This window comes from Coloeus monedula (assembly GCF_965178545.1).
Source record: "Coloeus monedula genome assembly, chromosome: 2".
NCBI classification, from domain to species: Eukaryota; Metazoa; Chordata; class Aves; order Passeriformes; family Corvidae; genus Coloeus; species Coloeus monedula.
The window spans coordinates 9,919,184-9,945,465 of NC_138782.1; the positions used below are offsets into that span (position 1 = coordinate 9,919,184).

A 26,282-nucleotide genomic window follows, 5' to 3' on the forward strand; every position below is an offset into this window, starting at 1 on the left:
AAAAAAGACCCAAGAAAGGGCGTTTAAAGAAATAAGGCTGACAACAGATAAGGGCTCTGAATTTGGCTCTGATATTTTCTGATCAAGCCTGCTGCTGCTACAGAACTACAGAGCAGCATCCACCGAATGATATGAGACCTTGTGCTTTTCCCTTTCCATAAATCTAGCACTGAAATGCGGATTGTTTGGCACCATTAATGTGTTTTTGAGGCTCTGTGGTATTACTTTTAATAATGACTTAGTACAGAAAGTGATTGCTTAATAACACCATCAAAGTCTGCATGCAAATGAAAATTATCCCTGGGGGATTTGCCCAGGGTAATATGAACAGTTAAGGAACATTTGAAAAGGTAAAAATAACTATGCAAAATATGAGTCAGAGCAGTCATTTTAGCAGTAACAAAGAAATCAAAGTGACAGAGAGAAAAATTTAACTTTCCATCATATTTTCTTGTCACTGTTTTATGAATGGTATTTAGCGAGCAGTAGTCTTAATAAAAGCCCATTTTTTAATGCAGCTGAGAGCATTTTTAGCAAAAAGAAACAATGAGACTTTTTTTTTTAATCACCTTTAACTACAGATGGTGGGTGAAGTCTCCATTAGGTACAGATGGAAAGCATCCAAGGCATTCTCTTAATGCTACACCTTGTCCAAATGTACTCCTTTCCTCAAATTTTCCACCCCAGGCAGGAAATGCTGGATGCCAGGACAGTGACAGACTTTATCTTATCTGTAACCCGGCATCAACAGCACTGCCTCCCCTCCTCCTCTGCCACAGCAGTGCATCATAATGGTGCCAGAAAAACGGGAAAATAATCCTGCCCTTCTCACCCCCCAGATTACTGATTCCTCACGGCACCGAACCAGCTCAACACCCAGGCTGCCAACCAGCTCTACTACAGCACCGAAGCAGAAGCAATCCCCAAGAGAAAGGTTGCATGCTCTGTTAGAAGGAGGCTGTGGCAACCGTCCAGCATTGCCCTTATCGTGGCAGTGCCGTTGCTTGGCTGACCGTGCCGGGAGAACCATTTCGGAAGCCCTTTTATCCCCTTCCTCCAGCCCTCTGCCTCCTCCAGAGCTCAGTGTAGTGCACCAAGGTGAGATGACCTTGAGCTAAACTCTGGTAGGTGATGAAGAGAAATCACCCCCTTAAAATTTATGCCCCAGGAGTTCATTTATTTACTGTTTTCTATATTTATTAACCGTTTTCTAACATCAAAATTAAAAAGAGAAAAAATCCCAACACTGTGATTTCCTTGTTTCCAAAGAGAAACCCAGCCTAACTCAGTATCCAAAATAAAGCCCAAAGATCAGCGCTCCAGTGACAAACTGCACACTGACTTTATGCTGAACTCTAAATTCTTGCTTTACCCAAACTTGTCCAGGGTTAGCTAAGGTGACAGCACAGCCATTTGGGTCTTTCCCCTTCCCCTACCTCCTTCTGATTTGCATTTGAACTGTTTAAATTAATGATCAAGTTTATCTATGAGAAATTACTATTTTTTTTAATATCCATAATGCTTTCCTATTGTCTCTCAGCTTTATGAATTAGTTTTACTGTTGCAGTGAATGCTTTTTTGTCTCCTGACTGCACATTATCAAAGGGACACTTTGTGCCTTCCATTTGCATTACAAAAGCAGTGCATGGTGTAGTCTAAGAACAGAGCTTGAATTTATAGCAGTTGAGTCCTAGATCCTCACACATTCTGGCCTCCTAAAGAGTAACGGGGGTTTCTGCACTCACAAAGCAGCCAAAAAATGGTTGGATCACTATCCATAAAGTCATAAGATTGCAACCTCCTCTCTTCATCAGCCACCGGCGTGTTGAGAGGGAGCGATAAAGAGAACGCGTGGAGTCCCCTCGCCTATTTTGCAGGCTGCCTGAATAGGTTTTATAGACCATCCCTGCGACCTGCTTTATATTCAGGCAAAGCTGTAAAAAATTGCCAAGTTGAGGTGACCTGGTAGGGAGGGAGGAGAAGAAAAAAATTCAACTTGGAAGCTGCAAACTCGATCCTGTTTATCCCATGGGATTGGCTTGCACATTGCAGGAAATACTAAACACTGAGAAGGAAGTTGTTTTATTGGAAATGCATCTCTGAGGCTGGGAGGAAAAAAAGCATGTGCAAAGTTTGCACAGTCTTTTCCTTGGCTGAGACTAGTGAGTCAGCCTGATAATGCTGTTGAAGTGTGAGCTGGCTTTGGCATTTCAAGCTCCTCATTGCTTTTTCAGCACAGCAAGAAAACATAGTCCATATGACACGGTCATGCTGCAGACAAAGCCAGCCTTTTCCTCCTTCAAAAGAAAATATTTCCTCAACTTATTGTAATAGTTTAATATCCCCCGGTAAAGCCTTTTTTGTAACATTACTGTTAATAAATCCTTGTGCTGCCAGAGTTATTGAACTACAAACTATGAACACAAAATCAACAGATGAGCTCGGTCTTCTAAACTCAAAAATGCATCAAAATATGCAATGTGACTAGATGCTGCATCGCTTTGACTCACCTGTATCCCTATGGCAAGGCCAATAAGCTGCTGCTTGGCTTCTGCATCAGCCCATTTCTATGAGATGGGCTCTGAGACACTGCCTATCGTTACCCTTACAAAAGGGTTTGCAGGCTGCTTTGGCAGCCCTGCCAAAAAATAAAAAGTGAGGAATTGGAGGCAGAATCTGACTCTCCCAAGGCAAATGCAGGGTGTAAAAGACAGAGCCAATACCCCAAAAATTCAAAAATCCGAACATGTGTTCACAGCCAACCTGATTAAAGGGGGCTGAGGTGGTTTTGCAGGCAGAGGAGTGGAGGAGACATTTCCTTTGTGGGGGTTTACAAGGAGGGAAAAGAGGTACTGACAACAGTGATCCTTTTTAATGAAGTTATGCTGGGAAAAAAAAAAGCTTCTCCTTTTTTCCCATTTGCCCTTTTGTAAATAATTTTCTTGCAAGAGTTGTCTGTGAACAAGTTTTGGCACTCACTAACATAAATATCCTTTCCAAGGCTGATGGAGAGACATGGTATGGCTTGGGATGCGCTGCCAATACTTCTCTGGTGGCCCCATCAAATTACTCATAATGTGAGCACTCATTAAGGAAAAAAAGTTCAGATCATCCCTTGCACAGGATATTACAGAAGTCAGAAAATGGAAAAACCTTTTAACTCATCTAATCCATCTCCTGGCTGCTACAATATTATTCCTTCCATACCATATATTATTACCCACTGCCTTTTCCAGTTGAGCTTTAGCTAGTCCAAGCAATGGTGCTTCTGCTATTTCCTTTTGGAGACACTCTGATAGACCTCAGTGTTTGGAATTTACTCTGGCTCCTACTGGTTTTCAGTTCAAGCCGAGTCTATGCAGACACTCCCACACCATACCGGGGTAATTGAGTGGAGCTTTTCCCATGTTAAACATTCCTTTGGTGCCTGTATGTATGTGCACACAGAAACACACACACAGAGCTTGCACATACACATTAACTTTGCTTAATACACTTAAGAAGGGATTTCTTACTCTAGGATCAAGACTATTTGTGCTAATGTGACATGGGTGATGCGCTTTTGCATCCTTTGCCATTTTTCTTTATTATTTTTATTAATAATTGTTTTTCTTTCACAGCCTAAAAATAACTAGGGACAGGGAAATTAAAAGAAAAATTGCATCCAAAAGATGCAAAATTCTCCTCAATGCAGCACACAGCCATAAACTAGGAAACACTACAGCCAAGTGACACCAAAGGAACTGAGGAAATGCTTCATCTGACTGTAACCGCCTTAGAGCTAAAATTCACATCCTTGAAACCCAGCTTTTCAGTTAAGCCAACATCTTTATCAGGCAGCTGCGAAAAGGCAGGAAGGCAAACCCCAGCCTTGCCTAGGTGAGCAGCTTTTGGGAAGGTAGAAAAAATATCACTGGCACACCAAAGGAAATCCCGACTACCTGATAACTCCGTAAAAGCACTGCTGTTGTTTGTAGAGCCAGCCTAAGATAGATTAGCCCAGGTAAATATCTCCCAACCAGAAGCCTTGTCTCAGCAATAAGTCACTGTCCTTATCTACCTCAAATGACTTTCTAAACAGGTGGGCTCAGAAATAACTCCACAATCTCTGGGAAATGCCAGTGCCAGCAGTTGTAATCCCATAGACTTAAGCCGAAAGCTTTTATTTGTGCTTTTTGCTCTTTTTCCCAGGCTGTCTTCAGTACATCAGGAGCTCCCTCTGTAAGTGAGGGATAAAAACACTCCCCTGTGCCTCCATCCCCTACTCTACACACCTGTGTGAACAGGTTGATGGAGGGTTGCCGAATTCAGCCAGATTCCTAATATGAACCTCAGGCTTTTGGATGGATCAGGAGCTTTAAGCAGGTTTCCCAAGGTAGTAGCACCCTTAGGTGCAGCCAATTGGGAAGCAAATTGGGAAGCCTCCTGCCAAGAGCTTGGACACCTTTTTTCATGGAGGGACCAAGCTGTTATGCAAAGTGAGTTCAAGGCAACCAACACATCAAGATGCCAATGCTCAACACCAAGATGAGGGGGGTTACAATCAAGTTTACATTTCTATTTGAAAACAAAACAAACAAAAAAGAAAACTACCACTGAGGAAGGAAATGAAAAGATAAAGCTGCTATTTTGCAATGCTGCTCTGTTGGCATGGAAAGTCCTTGAACAGATGCCCTGTCCACCATTAAATATTCACAACATATCCTTGTAAAAGAATAAAGACCACTCAACTTATAAGCAAAACCACAATGCGTTCTTCATGAAAACAGAAAAAAAAAAAAAAAAAAAAAAAAAGAAAGACGCATTTAAAGATCTGGGGGGAAAAAAAAAAGAATTAAGGAGGGAAAAGAAAAAAATAGAAGCCAGGAAAACACCGCTGTTCTCTGAAGAAGCAGAGACTCTTGGAAGTAGTGCACATTCTCCAGCGTTAATTTTCCCACTTAAATTACAGTGATGCTGTAGCCTCATCTCATTAGAGATCATTGTCCCCAGTAGACAGTTGTGTTTATGGGGGATTCTTGCTGTTCCACACCTGCTGCTCAGGTTGCTATGTGATAAAGCCTGCATACAAACAGCAGTCTTGAGGTTGCTGGACTGCAACTGATGAGCCCAGGCTAATTCAGGGGTGATTATGTAGTTTACTGGACCACTAAACCTCTTTAAGCTTGTAATTACTGCCTATTTGAGTAAAGAACATTGAAAAGCAATTCACTGCATCATGCCTGCCACAGCTGGAAGCAGGCTGCCAGCAGTCTGCGGGGACATTAAAATCTACAGGGACTGGGATTCGAGCACAGCTCGTAGGCACTGACGGCGGTGGAGCCAAGTGCGTTCACATTCCAGCTCACCTTTTCTGACCAGGCGTGCTATTAAAGGTGCAATGAAAACTATAGAAAAGCAATAAAGATGACAAATAATGGGACGTAATTGAAAGAACTGTGTTTTAATGGCTCTCCCCCTCTTCCCTCTCCCCTTATATCGGCTAAAAAAAATTAAGCCTTTTTGTCATGACAAGAGAAGAGAAAGAAAAGGCCTTTTGCAAAAGGGGAAATGCACTGCATACATGTGTTCCTGTTTTGAAGTTGGAGCTTTTCCTCATGTTTCAAAGCTTTAGAAAGAGTAAGTTTACTTGTAAAGTGAATGCACAGTAAGTCCTTTTACATATTTGGCAGAAATGATAATGCAGAAGCATCTTAATCCCTGAATCTTCATTAAATCCTCCTCATTGAGCCTTCATGAAACCTTTCAAGTTTATCCCAGCCCTAAACCACCACTCTGAAAAAGACCTCCACCCCATGCACCATCACAGCAGTCCTTACTATCAAGACAAGATTGTGGGTTTCTTTGAATAATAAATAAATATCTCTCTGATTCTATTTGCCTTTTGAGTTCTGACCCACTCTAACCCTTCTTTTCAAGTCTGCCCCTGCAGCTCTCAATGAGCAGGAAGCTATTAGAAAGGGCACCTTGGTTTTTTGCATAATTAGCAGTTTTGGGAACAGAGTCTGGGGAAAGAAGAGCAGATCAAATAGGACCTATGACACAGGCAGAAAGGTTGGTAATAGGGATTTTTACAAGTGAGTAAACAGAGGTCTGGAGAGGATTGCTCCAGCACAGCCAGAGAACAGCACTGGTGAAAATGGGGGGATGTTGCCAGTGTCACCGAGTCCCAACACTGCTTGGCATCGCTGGGAGCTCCAACCAGGTGGCAGCGCCTGCCCGTGGGGCTCCAGTTGAAGAGCTGGGTCCTCGGAGCCCTCCCATCCTCCAGCCACTCCACAACTATCCCTGCTATTAGACTGCCATGTGTGAGGTCCGGCAATGGGCCTAACGAGCTGCCCGATTAACTAACTGCATGAAATGGGCTTTAAAGCCTCCTAGGACATTTGGAGATGCAGAATTCATCAGTGTCATTTCCCTGCCCCACTAATAAGTGCCACAGCTGCCTGGGAGAATGGGGTGTGGGAAAAGGCAAAAACAAACAAGGAAAATAAAATAAACCATTGCTATTGATACAATTAACTCTGGACTGAAGTAAATTTAAGAGATGGGACCTCTTTCTCTTCTCTAATAAATTGCCTTGTTTTAAAAAACATGGACCTGCCATCTGTAGTATTAATCTCACATGTATCTAGAAAGGGAAAGGGGAAAAAAACCCCATGCATGCATGAGCATGTTACTGTGAACAAACATCAGCTTTTAAAGGAGAATGTAAAAGCTTTCAGGAAGTTTATTCTTAAAAAGCATGTAAATTCCCAGTCACAACAATCCTCCAACTAACCCCACCCAAGCTCCAAAGAGCCACAGGCTTGTGTGTTATCCAGCTATCACTCTTATTAATATTCATTAGGCAGGCCTACTTGCATTTTCATAAGCTGTGAAGGTGGCAAAAGAAACAATCAGAATTCTTTAACGCACAGGCATTATCAATTCAACATCTGCCAAAGAAGAGTGCATACAGATCTGAGGTTGAAATTCAAATGCAATTTACCTGGGCTAGAGCTGGGCTTCACTTTCCAGAACCCAGCCAGCTGTTACAGGTGCTCTCATTTTATCCATCCCAGCTTTTACCTCCCTGTAAGTTCACTCTCCAATATTTTTACATTTAAAATGAAAGTCCTTCATAAATTCCCTCCTTCATTCCTTAGGTCTAATGAATTCCCTTCTGCTAAAATAACCCAAGTTTAGAGCAATCGCATATATGAATAATATAGACAAGTTTCAACTCAGTAAACTTGACTAAGCAATTCTGCTTTCTGGCTAGAGAATTCATTTATCTACACCCATTTAGTGTATGAAATCCCTTTGACTGGCTTCAGGGTGCAGGCCTGTACAGAAATACACTTTCTGACCAGCCTGGCCTTAAAACTTAACTCTGAGAGATGAACTGAGAAGTCTCCAAAAGAAAACAACTGCTCTAATTAATTATGTACCCAACTTAGCAAAGAAACAAGTCTGATAATGCTAACCAATTTCAGAATAAAGCAGATATATGTTCCCAGGACGATATTTCTATGCACATGTACCTACACAAAAAAAAGTGTGATTTAGATCTCCTGAGAGTCGGGAAAAGGCACATCACAATTCTCCTCCAAATCTCCAGATTCAACCCTAAATTAACATGTATTTGCCCACAAATTCACTAGGTACTTATTCTCATCCTTATAAAAACGTCATTAAAAAGACTCGCACGAAGATGTGACTCTTCCCTCTTGGAAAGCTTCTTGGACCAAGAAGACTTCCTCATAAAAAATAACCTTTACCCCCAAAGTCAGTGCAGGTCTCTACCAATTTCACCTGGAATTCAAAAGCCTCCAAAGACCTAACTGTATGCTCCATCAGAGAGGGCTGGTTGAATCAAGCTTTGCATTTCAGTGGAAATATTCATGGTGTGAGGCATTTCCCAGGGGCTGGTATTGGCCAACACTTGGGGGATGAGCCCTGAAATGGCAAACCTGTCTTCACCTGTGTAACTTTATGTCTGGCACTCAGCTGCAGCGAATATGGCCAAAGCCTGGGCTGCCTGAAGGATATGTCCTCAGCTTTGTAAGGTGAGACCCTCAGTGGGCATCTTCTAAGGGATGATGAATGGATGAGGCCAGAACAGGGGTTTTTGGAAGGGACTTTCCAAAAATCCAAACAGTCAGCTACAAGTAGCCAGTGCCCACCCCATTCCCAGCCTGAGCATCCCCTTCCTGCCTGGTCTCTTTCAAGGTTTGAGCATATCAAGCACCACGCACATGCAGATGCCTTCACAAAAATTACCATAAAAGAGACAATCCACATACTTGAAAGCAAAAGCATTGAGATGGCATGTTGCTTTCAGCACATTTATGATGCGATGGCCATTAACAATTCACAAGAACAGTAACAAGATATAATCAATTAATCTTTTCAATACCAAGCTCAAAAATCCCCCTCTGCTTTCCCCTCCTTTCTGAACAAAACTCATTTCTTTTAGAAAGACCTAAATGAAAGCAGTTAAAGACCAAAAAAATGTCACCACTAACAAGTTACAAAGTAAGAAAGAGCAACCAGGCACATTTGATCTTGTTCTATACACAAACCTTTCTAAGATGACTGCTCCAATTAAAAAAAAAGTTGAATTTATCATTTTGATGATAGGAAATTATGAACTTCACTATTATATGCATATATTTTGTTTAATGGCTTAGTTTATTTTAATAACAAAGAGAAACTAGATCTTTACAGATGAAAGCTTTATTTCATGGTTTCAGTACAACTGGGATTTTTAAAATCTGTGATGTTAACCAAAATGTGATAATGGATGTTCTCAAGGGCCCTATTTTGTAGCATTTTATGCAGAGCCAAACTGTACGCAAGACATTACAAACATGATGTTTAGCCCTATTTTAAGAAAGTAGAACTGACTCCAGTGTCAGAGGCCCCTGTAATTGTTTTCCATCTGCTTCTCATGCCTCTGAACTTGTGCAGCAAAGTCTGGCTGTAGAAATGCTGTGACAAAGGCATTAGCTCTCTGAAGATTGCTATGAAATGATATTGAAAAGCACCATTTGTAGGATTTTGGCTGGAAGGGGACAGAAGTGATTGCAATGTAACTACTTTATCTACAGCACCCTTGCCTTGAAGGGTCTGTTGACATCCAGAAGAAGAGAGGCACAAAAAACATGCTAGGGAAAAAAAAGCTAACTCTGCTACCATTTTTATGTCATTTACTTCCTAAGACAGAGATAATCAGAAACACCTCATCAAACTTGATCATGCTCTCAGTGCTTCTGAAGAACTTCTCATCTATTCCGCTTCCTTTTATTCTCATGTTAGTAGATTGAAAACAGTTGCTTCAGACGACGGCGGCACTCATGTGTATGCAGCACCAAGGATGCTCTTCTTTAATACGTTCTATACGCGTACATAAATCTTTGTGCACGCAGAGGTGTACATACACATATGGGGGTCGATGTAGTTTTGCGAACCATGCCCTCCACCCCCAAAAGCAGGGACCCAACCACTGTTTTTGGGAAGGCAGCCCAAGATGGCAGCTCATGATTAATGGCTGTATCATCCCTGGCTCGGTGGCGGCAAGGCCCCGGGTCTAATCTGCCAAACATCCCCTTCGTCTGCAGCCGATCAGCAGATGTAAGCACATAGGCCCTGTCAGCTTGACATATCATTCCTACGACAATGTCAACGAGTATTAATGTTCAATTATCTGTCCTAGAAATAACCCTCGCCTTTATGCATTGTGTAACTGGGCGCGTGGCACTGGGGTAATCCAAACGACAAGGGCAGAGATGCCCGCGCTCACCCGCTCACTGTGAGTTGGCTTCCCAACATCGCAATGACATTGCCTTGCGGTAGCGCGTGGACGCCTTCCCCCTCCTTCCCCCTCCAAAACCAAAGGTTGTGGTTTGCTGGTTTGTTTTTTCTTATGGAAGGCATGTTGCAAAGACCCTGAAGACCTTTCTCCTCCTCTTTGCATGTTTTATGCTGCCCATCAATATGCCAAGATACGCTTAGAAAAGGCGTATTTTGATTTCACACCCATGCAGAACCACGATGACTTTTCCTGTTCACTTTCATGGAGTCATGGAGAGCCAGAAGCTGTCCATCACCTGGCAGCCGCTCTTTATGTCCCCTGCTTGTGTATATATATATATATATATATATATATATATATATATCATGTACCATCAAATGCAAATGTCAACAATGTCTTCTTCCAGGGCTGATCAAGATCAATTCAACCCTTAACTGCAGGGCTGGAGCAATTTGGCCAAATGAAACATTACAGATTCCTTTTGTTAAAGCAAGTTCAAAGCAAGACTCCTCAAAGGAGAAATGATTTGAAGAATAAACTTGAGTTTATTCCTGGAATCTTTTTCTTTTAAATCAGAATTAGGGTCAAATTGCCAGTTGTTTGAATAGTCTGTGACAGAGTTTGCATAATTTCTTTTTTTGTTGTTGTTACTATGGCACAGCTTCCTTGAACTAACATTCAAAGGTTATCGGCTCTAAGTTATGCTAAGTCTTCTTATACAACTCACAATCAGAGGGAGGGAGTGGGAGGAAGCAGTGTGATAACCAGTGCCAGCTTTGAGATAAAGCCCTCCACCTAATCTCTGTTTATTTAGACAACCATCTAACCGCAGCACCGGGCATAAAAACAAACCAGGTGTACGGCTAAGGGAATTTCTCCTCCCTTATCATGATTGCATTATATTTTTGGGCAAAGTAAAGCAGAGCCTCTTTCTTTTTTTAAGATTACTTTGAAAATTTAAATAAGCCCAGAGTTTGAGGTTTTCATGTTTGGATTCGCTTGGCTGGATGAGTTTTTTTGCTTTGTTTTGTAGGAAGGGGAGGTAATGGTAACAAAGCACATTCTATTCCATGCTTTTGTATTTCTTGAGGTTTTGGAGAAAAATACTTTACCATATCACATTTACAAAAAAAACTTCAAAAAATTAAGTTCCTGCTTTGAAATATTTCCTGCCTGAGGGGATTCAGGATTTTTGGAATAAATACAAATATCATGGGATCAAACTGGAGTAAATTGAGCAATGTTTTAAGTGTATTTCACCCTAAGGAGCTGACAGAGAGTTGGGCACCCAGCACATCTCTGCTGCATCAGTGCTGAAGCTGCTTTTCCAGGGCTGAAGCTGCTTTTCCAACCCAGGTGCCAAAATAGAAAAGCTCTTGCAGGTCAGGTTATGAGAAGCAGTAAGTGTCTGGCTGAAGGATAACTGAGCCTCCCTCCAGCTTCAGCAGCAATATTAAACACTGGTGGGGAGCTTGCATGTTGGCTGATGGCTCTATTTCTCCTGCCATATGAGCCCTAAGTTGCCTCCAACATATTCAAACTCAGTTTTCCCCCTTTTTACCCCTCTGATAATTCACCTCACTGTTTACTCAATCATTTTAGGTACAGGAAGTGATGAATATTGTTGAGTGCCAGTTTTTTTGGTGCAAGATGAATAACCCTAAGGAGCAACTTACACTGAGTCCCAGGCTCCTGTCAGCCCTATAATTGATGATGTTTTCACTGTAAGGGGTGGGGACTGGGACACATTAAGGCTCAATAGGGGAAGTAAATGGAGTGAATTGACTCAGCAACTCTGCCTTTTACCACAGCTTCTAATAAGGATAAACTGATTACTGCCAAATGTACTTTAACATCACAAGTAAGGGAGGAAAAATAAATCGATCTGCTCAAAGGAAATAAATGCCATACCAGAAGTTTTTTTAGAAGTGAACTTTTATATGCAGAAGTGTAGAAGCACATTTTGGCAGTATGCTGCTGCTTCTTTACGGGTTGCCATTTGCCATTAAACCAAAAATGAATTTGCAGCCTTAAAACGCATCCTAAAGATGAATGCAGCAAAAGAATCTCTACAAAGCCAACTATCATTTTTGTAATCTCACTCTCAAATGACTTGGATAACAAAGAGAAGCACAGCAATGCTCACGCTGTACTTGAAATGCCGACTTTATGTCAGCATCTTTTTACAGCAACTGAGAGACGGGATGCTCCGCTTCTGCGCCAGGCAGTGGGGAAGGCAAGCAGGCGGCAGCCCAAGTTGCTGGGGTGACTATGGAGCTGACAACCCCGGGATCCAGCAAAACCCGCCCTGACTGATGGCTTCTGGGTTCCTGCTGACCTTTGATCCCTTCTGGTTTGGTCGGGAACAAAAGAGCTCGTTCACCAGGGCCCCTCACACGTATATCTAACGAAAGCAGCCATTGCCTATATGCTGATTAATGTGTTTGCCTTACACGTGGCAGGAGGAGGACCACAGCCACCCCATGCTGCTGTGCAGGTAAGTGCCAGCTTACCTAGCTTGTATGTCACACAAAATAAATCAGGGAAACCCACCACAAGGCACATAAAAATGACTAGAGCAGGTAAAGACAGTTTTTGTCACTGATGTAAGAAGTTGCTGAGACTGGCGATGGTGCCATGAGCACTATCCCTGCGGACCCAAAAACCTGTGGAGAGTTTCTGTCATTAGAGATTTGATGCTGCTCTGACACCAAGGGCCATCAGCAGCTCAAACACGCTGTTGCAAAGATGCTGTCGGCTACGGCAACCATGGAGGATGCTGTCCAACCCTTCGCGGCAACTTTCATCACCACATATTGTCACCATAGCAATGAAGCTGAATGCAGGCAAATGACAAGGGTCTGTCATCACTCAGCCCTGGCCTGACAGCCCTCAGCACCAGTTGCTCTCATCCAGCCTCAATATGCAAATAGGTCCTCAGCAGGCCCAAAAGTAATAATCTGCCCCTCCACAATGTCATCATTTCACTGGCGCTCCCAGTAGCAGAGTGCAGCCCTTATACCCCCTGGAGATGGCTCTGCTTTATTCCCCAGTGAATTTTCATGCTCTAGGGGAAAAGAAAAATAAGAAAACAGGGAGCCAAAGGGAGACAGTGGTACCCAAACATCAAATATCAGAGATAATCAAGGAAAAAACAAAACAAACAAATTAAAAAAGGAAAAAATATCTATTGAACAAATGGAAGTAAAACATGACGGTTAATGTTTGAGAGGAAAACAACAAAACTTCCCATGTAATGGCTTCAGCAAGGAATAGCAGTGGTACTGTGAAAGTCTAAAGCTCCTTTCTAATATTAAACATGGCAGTTGTATATAAAATGCATCCGCTGCTCCCTTCACAGAAACAGGTGTTTGGGGTGAAGTCAGGATAACTGGCAAGGTAAGCCGGGCTGTCACCGACAGCAAGCACAGCCAACACACTGCTCTGCCTTCACGCCAACACCAAAATCAGGGTCCCAGCTATTTTCACGCTCTTCCTGCCAGAGATGCAACAAAGAGACAATTAACTTGGTCTACTTCCCTGCTGCCTGGGTGCAAAAAATGTCAGAAATCAGAGATGGCAAACACTATCTCATCTAGAGCTCGTCTGCCTGCTTGGATTAATCATAACGTCTCTATTTCAGGAGAATTTCTGCGTGGGGTCAGTTTTTACTCATCCTGCCCAGGCAAACTCGCCCCTTCCAATTGCGGCACATGGGGAAGATGGTGAGAAAGATCCATTCTGGTGGTTACCTTACTTAGTTCATCTTGACCATGCACTTAGGATTTTAGTTTGTGTTTAGTCATACAGAATACCCCAACTTAACAGCAACCCTATGTTACTGCGCCAGCCCTCTCACCATCTCAAAAGCTGCTTTTTAATGACATTTAATTTAGGCTCGCTTATATGCTACATTTGTTAGTGAACACATTGGCTATGTGGCTCTTACTTAACACGACTGCTGTCCCCCCATGGTGTGCAACACGCTCGCTGGTCTGCAGCAGCCCTGGAAAGACAATTCACTGTTCAAACATTTTTTAAACCTGATTTACTGTTCCACAGAAACAACTCCGCAACTAATCTTCCAGGACAAATGTAATGCCGAAGAGCAACTAAACTGAAACGTATAAATTCCATATATACTTAAAAATATCATTGTCTGTAATTTAATATAACAATATTTCTAGGCCTATAACCTTGCACGCAGAGGCAATTTCCCAAGCATTAATACTTAAATGGGTCATATGCACCACATCTGTCATTCTGTCCTGAAGTCTATGAGGCACAACCAAGACTCTGCAAGCCTATTGATTTTTCTAGCATTTGCTTTAATTTACTTAACCATTGAGAAATCCATCAGTACATAAAGGGCAACTGTCCATTACTGCCTCATTTGCAGACATTTTTTCCCCTCTTTTTTTTTTTGGTAAATATTTCCCTCTAAATCACTGTGTGTTTACAGTGTAAAAATGAATCCGGAAAGTGCTCACACCTGTTTCTGTTCAGTAACTGCTGCACTGAGGTATATGTAATGTGCTTAAAGATAGAATAAATATCTAGACATTATTACATCTGTGTGCAAAGGGTGGTAAATTAGATCCTAATTACATTAACAGGGATTCTGCCTCCCAGCTTAAATTTTACATGAGCACTCTGTAAAAATCCAAAAGCTCTGCTGTGGTTTCTTTACGAGCTGGTGATTACAGCTACTTCCTATGCGGTCACTAAATATTCTGTTTACAAATAAATGAAGAAGCTTTGAGCCAACTTGCCAGGGTAATAATCCATGTTTTTTATTTTTTTTTCCCCAGCAAACCTTTACCACATACGCATGGCAACAATCAGAAGCCCTGGCTTCATCTAATTACTCTATCACATAATTTCACAAATTGCCTTTTCACTAGGGAGCCAAGTGCAAAACACGCTCACAGTGGGATTTCAGGCAGCAGCTTTCATTTACTACTCATTTCTTGTTAAATTAAACACAAAAACACCAGTTGTGTGAAAGAAGTCAAAAAGAATGCTTGCAAATGAGCCAGACAAGTGTATCTTATATTTATACCATTTGCACAAAATAGCTCATTGGCAAGCTGGATTTTTAACGGCACCATTAACATCTTTAACCCTTTCAAGGCCTGGCATGAGGCTGGTAACTGGATCATTCTGACCAAACTCAACCCAGCGAAATGGCACCAGGCAGCGCATCAGCCTTATCCTTTTGTTCATAACTGGGAAGAGAGGCAGCATGCCCTGACTCTGCCTCCATGTAAACCCTCTGGCTTACCAAGGGTTAGAGGACAAAATTAATTCCATTAATTTCTGGGTATTACACCCACCTAATGCAAGGGAGAGAACAGTCCTAGAAATAAATCAAGTGGGATTTGTTAGCACAATTTCACTTTCGTCCAGGGCAGCCCTCCAAGGTGTGGGGTACCAGTGAGACTTGGGGGCACAGGGACCTGGAGGACCAGACCCCTGCTAATTATCTGAGAGTTAACAAGGCAGGATTGCAAGCTGCCACCAAGGAACACAAATTATTTTGAAAATAATTGCAGCCAGTGTACCATCGCTGGTGGAAGTGAACCAGAGGTTACACCGCACTAAAATGACATTTTGTACATCAACAAGTACAAAACTAAAACACGACCATTAGTAATTAAAGCTGCTCCTTTTGTAGCACCAAAGCCAGTAGGTCAGGTACCATTTTACATCAGAAACCAGCCTTGATGGCTGCAGATTTGCCAACATTATCTACACAGGGAGAAAAAAAAAACGTTAGCAGCAGCTGTCTGTGTGCCTCGACATTGAAAATCCTATTCATACAGACAGGTGGAGTAATTTAAAAGCCAATGTGGTACAATTTTGATGCAAGTAATGCCACTGTTTACTAAAATGCCACCATTACTGCTGTTTATGAAAACATTACTAAAATTGCATTTTATTCATAAGATTCCTAAGGTTTGGGTTATTACCAGTTTCAAAATTATTCTGACCCCAACTGCAGCTTACGACCCTCTGGGGTTTACAACCTGCTGCACTGACAGACCCATGCTCAGGTTTCAGCAACGAAATCTTCTTTGCTGTTCCCACACAAGCACCGTGAAGCTCCTGGATCAGCACAAAATCCATGGCAAATAAGCAGAGTTCTGCCAATGAATCTATTAACTGGCCAGATTGTCTAACATGGCATTTACCTTTCCAAAAATGTCTTTAGGAGCCCCAAAAGCTCTGTCTGATATGAAAAAAGGATGGCCTAGGAAGAAGAGTTTCACTTCAAAGCTGACTTTTGAGCAATCAACAGAGCAAGGCACCCAAAGCAAAGTCCCACCATTTTCTTTCTGGGTTCAAAACCAGTTCTTGGAAAACATCTTTATGTTTATGCAGGTCCCTGGTTTTACTAATGTGACTCAAGTGACCACTTTAGTGTCACTAACGTGACTATCTTGCTTACTGCATCATTGGGACAGAGGACCCATTGTAAGAATAAGGTTTTTTTGTGGTTAGGTTTTTTTTAAAAGTACTTCCAAATGTTTAATGCTGTACAGGTTGGATTACAAAGGGCCAACCAGTAGCCAAGAAAAGAATATTCATGCTATATCTAAAGTCTAAGAAGTATTTTCTGGGCAGAAGTTTCTGCTTCATAAAGCAAAAGATGAAGTGGTAAGGCTCCTAGACCTTGCCTTATTAAAATGATGGCCCACCACTGAAGTGAAACGAGCACTCTACTAAATACTCTGGGTCTAAATCAGGCAATGATGCAAAAGGCGAGGTAAATTAGATAACTACATATTAACTTAAACTCTTTTCTGCCTACTTACCTTCTCTCTACATATATATTTAGCACTGCTGTAGCTTACAGGGTGAGGAGCTGGAAGTACAATGATGACTCATCAATAAGATAAGATTGGTCGGACTTGATGATCTTAAAGGTCTTTTCCAACCTTAACAATTCTATGAATACATTTGTTCCATGAGTAATGACTCTATGAATATTGAAAATTGGATTTTCAGCTGAGCATTTTGTTGGAAAGGATGGCATTACCCATGGAAACTTTTAACTTACACCACCAAAAAAAGAAGTTTCCCTTCCAAAGGAAATTTCTTCTCTGGATAATTTTGATGGGCAGACAGTAAACAGAAGTACTTAATATTAGGAATTAGGGGTTCTTGAATGTATGCAACAAGGAAAAGCATGTAAGCTATAACAGTGCAGATTCTGTGTAGCTGAAGGTAAATGCAGGAAAAGGGAAAAGCCCTTTTTTTGGGTAAAAAACCAAGTCACTTCTCATGCCTGTCCTGGAGCAACAAACAGACTATAGTCACTACAATATCACTGCTTCTGCTTATCCAGGCAAGGGTTAAGTATATGCAAACAGAGGTAGGAGACTGTATGCCAGAGCAAGGGAATGCATCTTACACAACTTGATGTACCACTTCCAAATGTGACCCTATTTGAAAGGCAGGTTATCTTACACCACAGATTAACACATCCCATCAGATATATGCCCAACTGGTTTGGTGCCTCATATTTTGGCACCTTACCTGATCTGATTAAGTCATTTGCTAGCACACTGGCATGCTGTGAAACTGCTTCAAAAGTTAGATTTCCAACAAAAAATTAACACTGGCACTTATAAGCATATCTGAGAATCAACACAGGCTCTTTTGTAGCAACCGTGTTAGAGGGCAAGCTAAATAAACAACTAATAATGAACAACCAAGCCCATTAATTTATCCTCATTTCCTGCTCACCCACTGCTTGCCAAGATACTGTTGCTGCCTTTAAATGCACTTCATATTGCAAACTGTTTGCCAAAATATTTCCATGGATGCTTCCAGATTCAAAAATTGGTGACCAAACTTTTTCCCTCCCTCTCTGTCCCCCTTCCAAAGGTGATACTTGAATTTTGTATGTCTGCTTTGACTGCAGAAAGACGGTGTAACACATTGCCATGTTTTGACTGGAGGAGGCTAATTTCAAAAATGAAGCTGCAGATGCAAAATATCACAGCTGCAAATATAAAAATAAAGGAGAGGGTGGAGAAGAAAGCAAAGCATCTACTGCTGACTTAAAAATTCTTATTACTGCAAACATTCTTGCTGGTAAACTCATTTCCGAGAATATTTATGCAAACAAAAGGAGTTCTAGTACAACCAGAGCAAGTGTAATTTAGCATCTGAATTAATGTTTATCATGTTTCAACTTTTCAGTATTCCCTTGCTTCTACTCAGATGTGAAATTCTGCTAGTGTCTAAATACTAATGTGTTTCAGCAGCTTCAAAATAATTCAAATTCTTTAATGTGCTAGCGGCTTCCACACCAGCACAATAGTGCCTCCAAGGTAGAAACTGTGGGAAACTGGGACAAAGGTAGGACAGTCCTTTGGGAATAGACACACACACACACACACGCACAAACACACATACATTCTCCCTCACTCTAAAATCTTGCTTGCTCAGGTCACTGACTACCTTCTGATTTCAACCAAAATACTTCCCTGGATCACTGCCATTCCCAAGACCTGTGAGGAGCCCTGATGAGATGTTGCATGCCCTGTAGTTTAAGACATGATGGCTGTCTTCAATAGAAATGGAGCTAAATCCCAGATATTAAGAAAACAGATGATGTAACTACACCACACTTCCGAATGTGAGAAGACCCTAAGTAAATAATCTGTGTTCCTTGAACTAAGTGACTGAAGCACCCTCTATTTTTCCTTTCTGTTCTAAAAACAAAGGTTTGTAGAACAGCTCAGCGCTGACAACTTAAATAATCTACAAGACAGTGCATGAGACATGCTCTTTCCAAGAAATCATGCAACTGGAGCAACAGCAGCATTGCCAAGGGTATCACCCAAAATCCAACCTTTTAAAATGGCAAAATTTCCCTCATGCTAGAAAATGGATCAATCCTTGGAGGTTGGACAGCAGGTCAAAGCCACAAATTTGAGGCCAATTAATGAAAATTCTATGGGTTTTAACAGTCACTGTCCTCCATAAAACTCTGTGAAGGTTGAAGGATTAAGAAGTTAATTCAAACCCAGTTACCTAAATCCTCTTTGGCCTCCTTTCTGGAGCTCTCAACTCAATTTGGAAGAGTCCCAGAACAACTATCCTCTCCCATAATAACATTTCCCACTTTCTGCCATCGGAGTTGACTGCCACAGCACCTCCCCCAGCAGAAGGGTGCTGAGGACTCTCCTTGTGGGTTACTTGGCACCAACCTGTGTTAGGTGCTTTTGCTGGATGTTCTGACAGATCTTTCAGCTGCCAGGAGCAGGAGGAGCCCTGGCTCCCACCTTCCCAGTCAAGGGGATGGCGGTGCATGAGCGACTCAAGGCAAGCTAAAAAGCCTGGCTTTTCCCAGGAATTTGGGACAGCTGGCACTGAGAAGTCTTGCAGATGTGGAAGAAAGCTTTTTACAGCTTCATCCACAATAAAACGAAGTGAAAGAGGAGACTTGCATATTTGGGATAAAGTGGGGGGACACCCCCAGCCATTCCAAGTCCAATATATGGAAATCTGACCCCTGTTACGCAGATGAGCTCCAGGAGCCCTCTGGCATTTTGCAGAGCAAGTATCAGTTGGTGCAGGATGGAGATTCATTGTAAGTTGCACTTTTTTGGGGGGAGGGGGGAAGGGGCGTTATTTTGTGTTAATGCTTCCAAATCTTTCAAGAGGAGAACAAAGAAAACTTGGTTTAGCCAAGTATTTTCTGCTTTCCATGTTTTCAGTACCCTAGTTTTGTATCCATCTACCCTCTCACTATACTCCTTTCCAAAACCAGACAAGCATCCCACATGGGAGTAGGGGCAGGCAGCCAAATTAACGCCGTGCTTCTCCCAAGGCAAAATCTCATAACTATGGAGGGATGAGAAAAGACATGAAATACACTTGTTTGAACATTAAAAAGTTGCTAGCCAGTAAGGTATTAATATAAAAAGAAAACTTTTTGAATTAAATAGCATAAGTTGTCTATCACAATAGCATCCTTGAAGCGATTGAGACTATTTTCCTCACTAGATTCAAAATATCTGCTTCCAATAAATTCTTTTACAAGTAACAGTTTTAATAAACAGATTGCATGTTGCTTATTTTAAATTTTCTTGTTTCATATCATGGCATCAAGTAATCAACAAAGGTTAAAAATCCAGATATATAATAGAAAAAATCCTTTCATTTTAAAGTCAACATCTTTCAGCCATGTCTTTTACTTTCTGCTCAGTCTCCCCTTTCAGTAAGATTTAACCTCTTAAGGAAATTGTTTTAAAAGCAGTTAAAAATAATGATTAAATTATGGGATTTATATGAAAGAAACCCTCAGCCCATTCATTTTTTTTTTTAAATCATGGCAATTTGTTTTTTAAAAGGTGTTTGAAGTCCTTGAATCTACCTCTTGGCACCATTAAAAGAGAGTAGTTTATAATCCCCTAATGTGCTTAAATAAAGCCTTCGATAGTTTAAATTGTTATTAAACATCTTTTGGGATTATAATTTTATGGCTTTTTTTGCTTGATTAGATGATGAACGTGAAGATCATCAAATACTCATCATATAACAAACCAATTACATTGTATAATCCCCAAAATGAGGTTTGAATCCCAACATTTTAAATTAAGCTGGATTTAAAGGATGCAGAGTATTCACAAAGAGTGAAAAAAACACTTGGAATGACACCCCACAAACTCCCTTCTTCTAGTTTTGAACAAAAAGGAATTTATACCAATTCCAAATACGAATTTATACCAATAATACCATTGCTGGGACAAAAGCCTAGGATGGGCTGAAGCAGAAACTAATGCTGTTGCCACAATTAAATTTACACAGATTTAACTGTAAGCAAGATTATTTTCTAATTCCCCTCCCCTTCCCCCAAGCTTTTCCCTTATTTCACAATCCTGGCTGAGGGATATACATTACAGTGAGGAGATATGCTTGAAAAATTCAGGGGGAGAGATGAACCCTGAATGTTAAGTGATCCAAGAAAAAATTTTTAAAAGATTTTTAAGAAGTCTGAAAGGCCTGCAAAACACTGCTGGGCTGCAACACACCCTGAGAAATTATCCTTAGGGTGACTTTCTGAAGTGAAGGGCCAGCACAGAACTGGTTTACCCCAGCCCCTCCTCCAGCCCCTGCCATGGCATTTGATGCTTATCTGATGCCACTCCACAAGCCTCTTCTCAGTTTTGACTCAACTTTAATATTTCTTCACCAAATAATTATTCTTTTTTTTTTTCTTTTAATCCAGATAGTAAAAGCTTCCATCCCAAATTTATAGCAAAATCCTAAAAACAGATGTCATAAACCTCCAAATTTGCCAGATGGTGTCATAAGCTATCAAGAAAAATTTCAACAAGCTCCACAACTACATTTTGCCCAACTAACAGCCCGCCTGAGCAGCTCTTCCAACCCAGATGTTTAATCAAAATTAAATCAGAACAGCAAAGAGTTAAAAAAATATCCTGCAAAGTCCTAAGTGTGAGTCTGGTCAGCACTTTTGTAATGGTTTCAGCTGATTGTTTTTGTTGTTATTATTCCAAGAGGAGGACGAATTTATCCCCTGATTTATCCCCTGAAAAGCTTCAGAGCACACTGCCTGCATCTGCAGAGGACAGCGCTTGCCTACCCTTTGGGCATATGTCAACTCAGTTCTGCACATCAGTCAAAATACTGGGGGGGGCTGGAGCCTGACACTGAGTGGGAACTACTGCCCAAACACTTCAGCATCCGGAGAGAAAAAAATGAATTTCCTCTTAAGTGCAAAACGAGAACTAGGGGACAAACCTTCGGAAATGAAGTCAGTACACAGAGGAAGACTTAATGCTCTTGGAGATGGAATAACTACATAGAAGGAATTAACCCACCCTATACACTTTTGAAAGGTTGTATTTTAGGTCTTTCCAACCAATAATCATTAGTATGACAAATACAGCAATTACTGTCTATTTTACTTAATTCCATGCCACTGATGTGTATTAATATTACAATTCTGAAAAAAACTTGCTTTTGAAAAGGAGGGCTCCCAACTAACTAATTAGGAAGCACCAATGGTCAAGGGGATGCTGGATTTTGCACTTAACTTCTGCTCACTTCCTCCCTGCCATTTTTCAGGTGGCAAAGGGAAGGCAGGTAAAGCACTGAGGCAAAAGGGAGGTATCACCGGTCGTGACATACTCCCTTCCTGAACAGAACCACCTCCCTGTCTTTCCTCACCTCCCACTTTAGGAAGGACCTTGTGTTCACCCTACAAAAGACCAAATCCACTGATAAATAAATGGGTAGATGAATGAATGAATGAATGAATAAATAAATATATAAATAAATAAATAAACTGTGTGGGATCTCTAGTTTCCTCATGATGATCTCCCTCCTGCAGCAAGGACATCAGGTGGGGACACCACCATACCACTGTGCAGTGTTATCAGAGCAGTCATTTAGCCCAGATGCCCTCAAAAATGAACTGGAGTTTTGATTCCTTCAGTCTTTCTTCCCACTACACCTCAGCTCTGACTGCAGCCATTATTTGGGCCTGGGTTTGTTTTGGGGTTTTTTTTGCAGCCAGGACAGCACCTCAAGCAGCCTGTAAACATGCTCTGTTGCTCTAGTGCTCGGAAGAGCCTACAGTGTTCTTCAGACATGTTTTAATTTGAGGAAACTGTCCAAGATCCCACTTAGAGTCTCAAGGTCCTGCCTGGAGAAGGTTGGACTGGATAAACCAATTCTGTTTTACTGAATTGATCAGATAAGTCTGGATCTACCATGCTGCCAGGAGAGGAGAAAGCTGCCCTGCAATAAAACTGCATGCTTCACATGGCTGGGCTGGATCTGCACAGGGGATGGTGGATTTTTAAAGCAAGCTTTAGCTCAGTGCTACAAGGTAGAAAATGCAGCATTGCATAGGTCCTGTGGGGAATAGTTCTTTCTGTATTTGAGTCTTCCAGAAGAAGGGACAACCTTACAAGCAGATGTCCAGATGTTGTCTCCTAGAGACTGCTAGGAGCCCTGCAGCAAGCTCATCAGGCACTCTCCTCTTTTGAACACTATTACCACACAGGAGAAGAGTGAAAAGCCACTAAAACCCTGCACCTAACCCACGTGAAACAGTGAGGGGGTCTGTTTGGTCTGTTCTCTGGTCCTGAGACTAGGCATGAAATTAGCTACAGGATCAGATCAAGCTCATGTAATTAAATGCTCTACACAGGGTGGCTCCCACCACAAGGGCTTTTTAGAGACACCCTGTAGCCTTCTGCCACATTCTCAGGAAGGCCTTTGGAGCGGGGGTACCCGGTCCAGGCTAAGAGCATGCTGAAGACCGCTCAAACAGTTTGCCAGGATTGACCTTTGTGTTCCTGTGCTCAGGTTTGGGTGATGCTTTATTTACTAGCACAAACACAGCAACAGGCCACTTTCAGGAAAAAAAATATTTATACTACTTAATTTGCAATTCCTCACTGCAAACTACAGGAACTGATGTGCAGTTGTTCAGTGTTCCCTGGTGTGCCTTGTCCTGACTGCAGTGCTTCCAGGGCCTCCCCTCATTCCTGAACCTAAGCCAGCTGCATCAGGCTGGTGTGAGCACTGCTGCTGGCACAGCACCCATGGACTGTTTTTAGGGTGGATGTCCTTAACCTCACACCTACCTGCAGAGAGATGCCAGGTGTCAACTCCTCTTGGGTGAGGACCTACAAATGGGGAGCCATCAACACCAAAGGGACCTCAGCCTTTGGAAGCAATGGCACTGAACACACCAGACAGGGCTACAGACCTGGCAAAACTAGGCCATGGCTGACATGGAGTCTGCCAGAGAGAGATTAATTTGGAGATATCTGAGGCCCTCTCTGGCCTCCGAGGAGTAGGGCTCCAACACGAATGTTCATTCATAGCAACCCAGGACCGCACAGGACAGGATTCCCTGCCTGATCTCTGTGCTGACAAGAGTCATGGCGGATATCTGGTTTCTCGGCTCAGCAGGGGATGGAGGGGTGATGTGCATGAGCACTTCCTCCACTTTACAAGTACACCCTTGGCAGAGCTCCCACCAGGGCTGGGCAAGCTGGCCAGCTTCTAGTTTCATCCTGACCCTAACTACAGGCAGAGGAGAGAGTCAGCTACTGGGGTTAGGCAAGAGCCCTTCTTCACTACCACCTGCAGATACCCCAGCAACCCTTGCCTGACCCTTATCCTCCTGGCACAGAAAGGCTGAGACAAAAAAACTGGGGCTCAAAGCCCAGATCCTCACAGTGGATAAAAACACAGTGTCAGATCACCACAATTTGATGAAGAAGGAGAATGGCATTAGAAACGCTTTTCTAAATGCGAATGGTAGAAGGTGTGGTACATAATATAAAGCCTTGAAAGCAGCTCCAGCATCCAGCTTAACCCCACACACCTGTCCAGAGCTTTGATTTCTAATCCCAGGAGTAAAAAAACCCCATACAGGTAGCTGTGGTAACAGAAATAACTGCACATACCCCCACCACTTCCTAACATTAAATACAGGGGTAACTTACACTCTGGGAATGAGAACGTCTCAAAGAAAAAAATTATACTTTTCTATTAAACCAGATACATTCAGACCTTTCATCATGAAGCTTCTGAAGATCTCTGACAAACATCTGAATAAGGTCTTTGTTTGCTTTTGGCTTTGTTTTTTAATCTCCCCAATTGTTTTCTGCAGTTCTCTGGAGCACAGAACCAGGGGCCAAATGCTGCTCTGTGCTCCAAAGCAGAGATTCCCACATCAGCTGAGGGGAGCTGCAAAGCAGGACAGGTCTGCAAGGTTATATTAATATGAGCTTTAAGTAAAAATCACATTTGGCAGTGATGTCCTGTTAATAACTACATCTCAGACAAACAAACAAATCTAAAAACAACACACACACAAAAAAACCCCATACCATAAAAATATACGCTCTGTGCTCTTCCCCTGGCATCTAGCAAATGAGGCAACAACAACAACTCTGCTTGGAAAAGTTCCTCTACTGCCTGGCAGCAACATCATACGTATTTTTTGCTTTCTATGACTACTACAACTATGACATTATCCATGTTTTATTTTGCATATGTGATCTAGAGTTCACTTACTGTTAGATGCTGGAACAGCCATGCCCTCATGATATTTGTGGCTACTTTGGGAAAGATGCCACGCTTTTTATGTCGCTTTTTGTCCTTATCTGGATCATCATCATCACCTGTGCTGGGGGAAGCTACACTGTTGTCCAAGCCGTCACCTGTAAATATAGTGAATCAAATTTTGACTTATGCTACCTTTATATACTTCAGCCGAAGCCTGGCTTTGGGTATAAACTGCATGAATATTTAAATGAGGTATAAATTCTTTAACACTGTAATTCACCAGGGGTTGAGGGGATGGGGGAAGGGGGGAGAGACATGGGGAGAGGGAGGGGCTCAGAAATGCGTTGGCCCCATTCTGGTTTTTCTTGAAGGACAGTGTGGCCATCTCTGACATTGTAACCCAGAAAAAAAAGTGCTTACAAATTATAAAAAAAATTTGCAAGCATCCAGCTTGCAAAGGTGGAAATGCTGGCTCTTCTTCACACTAGGTCACTTCCCAAAGATTCATCCCGATCAGCTACTTTGGCTGAGCTGACAATTAGGAAAATATCAGTGGTGTTCTGGGATGGGGATCATGACGTGTGTGAAGCTGGGTGCCTCATCCCACCCTGGGGTGTGAAAAATGGGGTGAATGCAGCTCTCTTGCAACATCATATTCTCGCGACAAATTCAGAAAAAAACCAGATGATTGAGGCATTGCTTATGTTAAGTCTTTTACAGATATTTTACTCCCCCTGATTCTTTGATGGGAGGTGGGTAGCTAACTGGCTCCCCTCTTCCCAGCCCCAGCCAAAAGAAATTCAGAGTGGGATAAGTAGGCACCAATTTGACATACACCATTAGGAATTAATACCCTGCTTTGTGCCAGTGTGCCATATATGTAATAGGTGTCTGCTTCTGTGAAACAAGCACTGATCCAGAATGAATTTCCTAATGCAGAGAAGGCCTCAGACAGTTCTCATCACATTAGCAACATGTCTACGGGAGGATGCCACTGTGTAGCAGCCAGCTTGGGTCTGGGCTGATGAGCTAGCAGCCAAAGGAAAACAAAAGTTGCAGTGCCTAGCAGTTTGCATGGAGTTTGTGTTGCAAACACTGAAAACAGTTTATAAACAAGCCCACAGAGCAAGTAAGTCTTTGCACTGACTGCATGTGGACTGAAAAACATATCCTGCCTTCCAAGGACACTGTATTTGTAGCAACATGGAGTTGTAATGTTATTAGGCAAGTGTTTTTTACACCCCCAGGCAAGAATGATGAAGAAAGTAATCTCAATTCAGCTGAATACAAACTATCTCCATTAGGGACAAAAATAAAATATATTTTAAAAAAGGGATGCAGACTGTCATAATTATGATTTGTTAAACAGCTTTCAGCACAAAAAAAAAGAGCTATTATTAGTGCTATA

At 42.0% G+C, this 26,282-nt stretch overlaps 1 protein-coding gene across 4 annotated transcripts in view; it reads right to left on the bottom strand.

Moving 5' to 3' along the window:
- The window catches only part of MEIS1 (Meis homeobox 1), a 108,298-nt gene that overhangs the window by 27,183 nt on the left and 54,833 nt on the right, over positions 1-26,282 (bottom strand). For all 4 annotated transcript variants that reach the window (XM_082303481.1, XM_082303479.1, XM_082303478.1 and 1 more), the window contains exon 8: positions 24,884-25,029. In XM_082303481.1, coding sequence (XP_082159607.1) covers positions 24,884-25,029 — 146 coding nt within the window. The remainder of the gene's footprint in view (positions 1-24,883; positions 25,030-26,282) is intronic.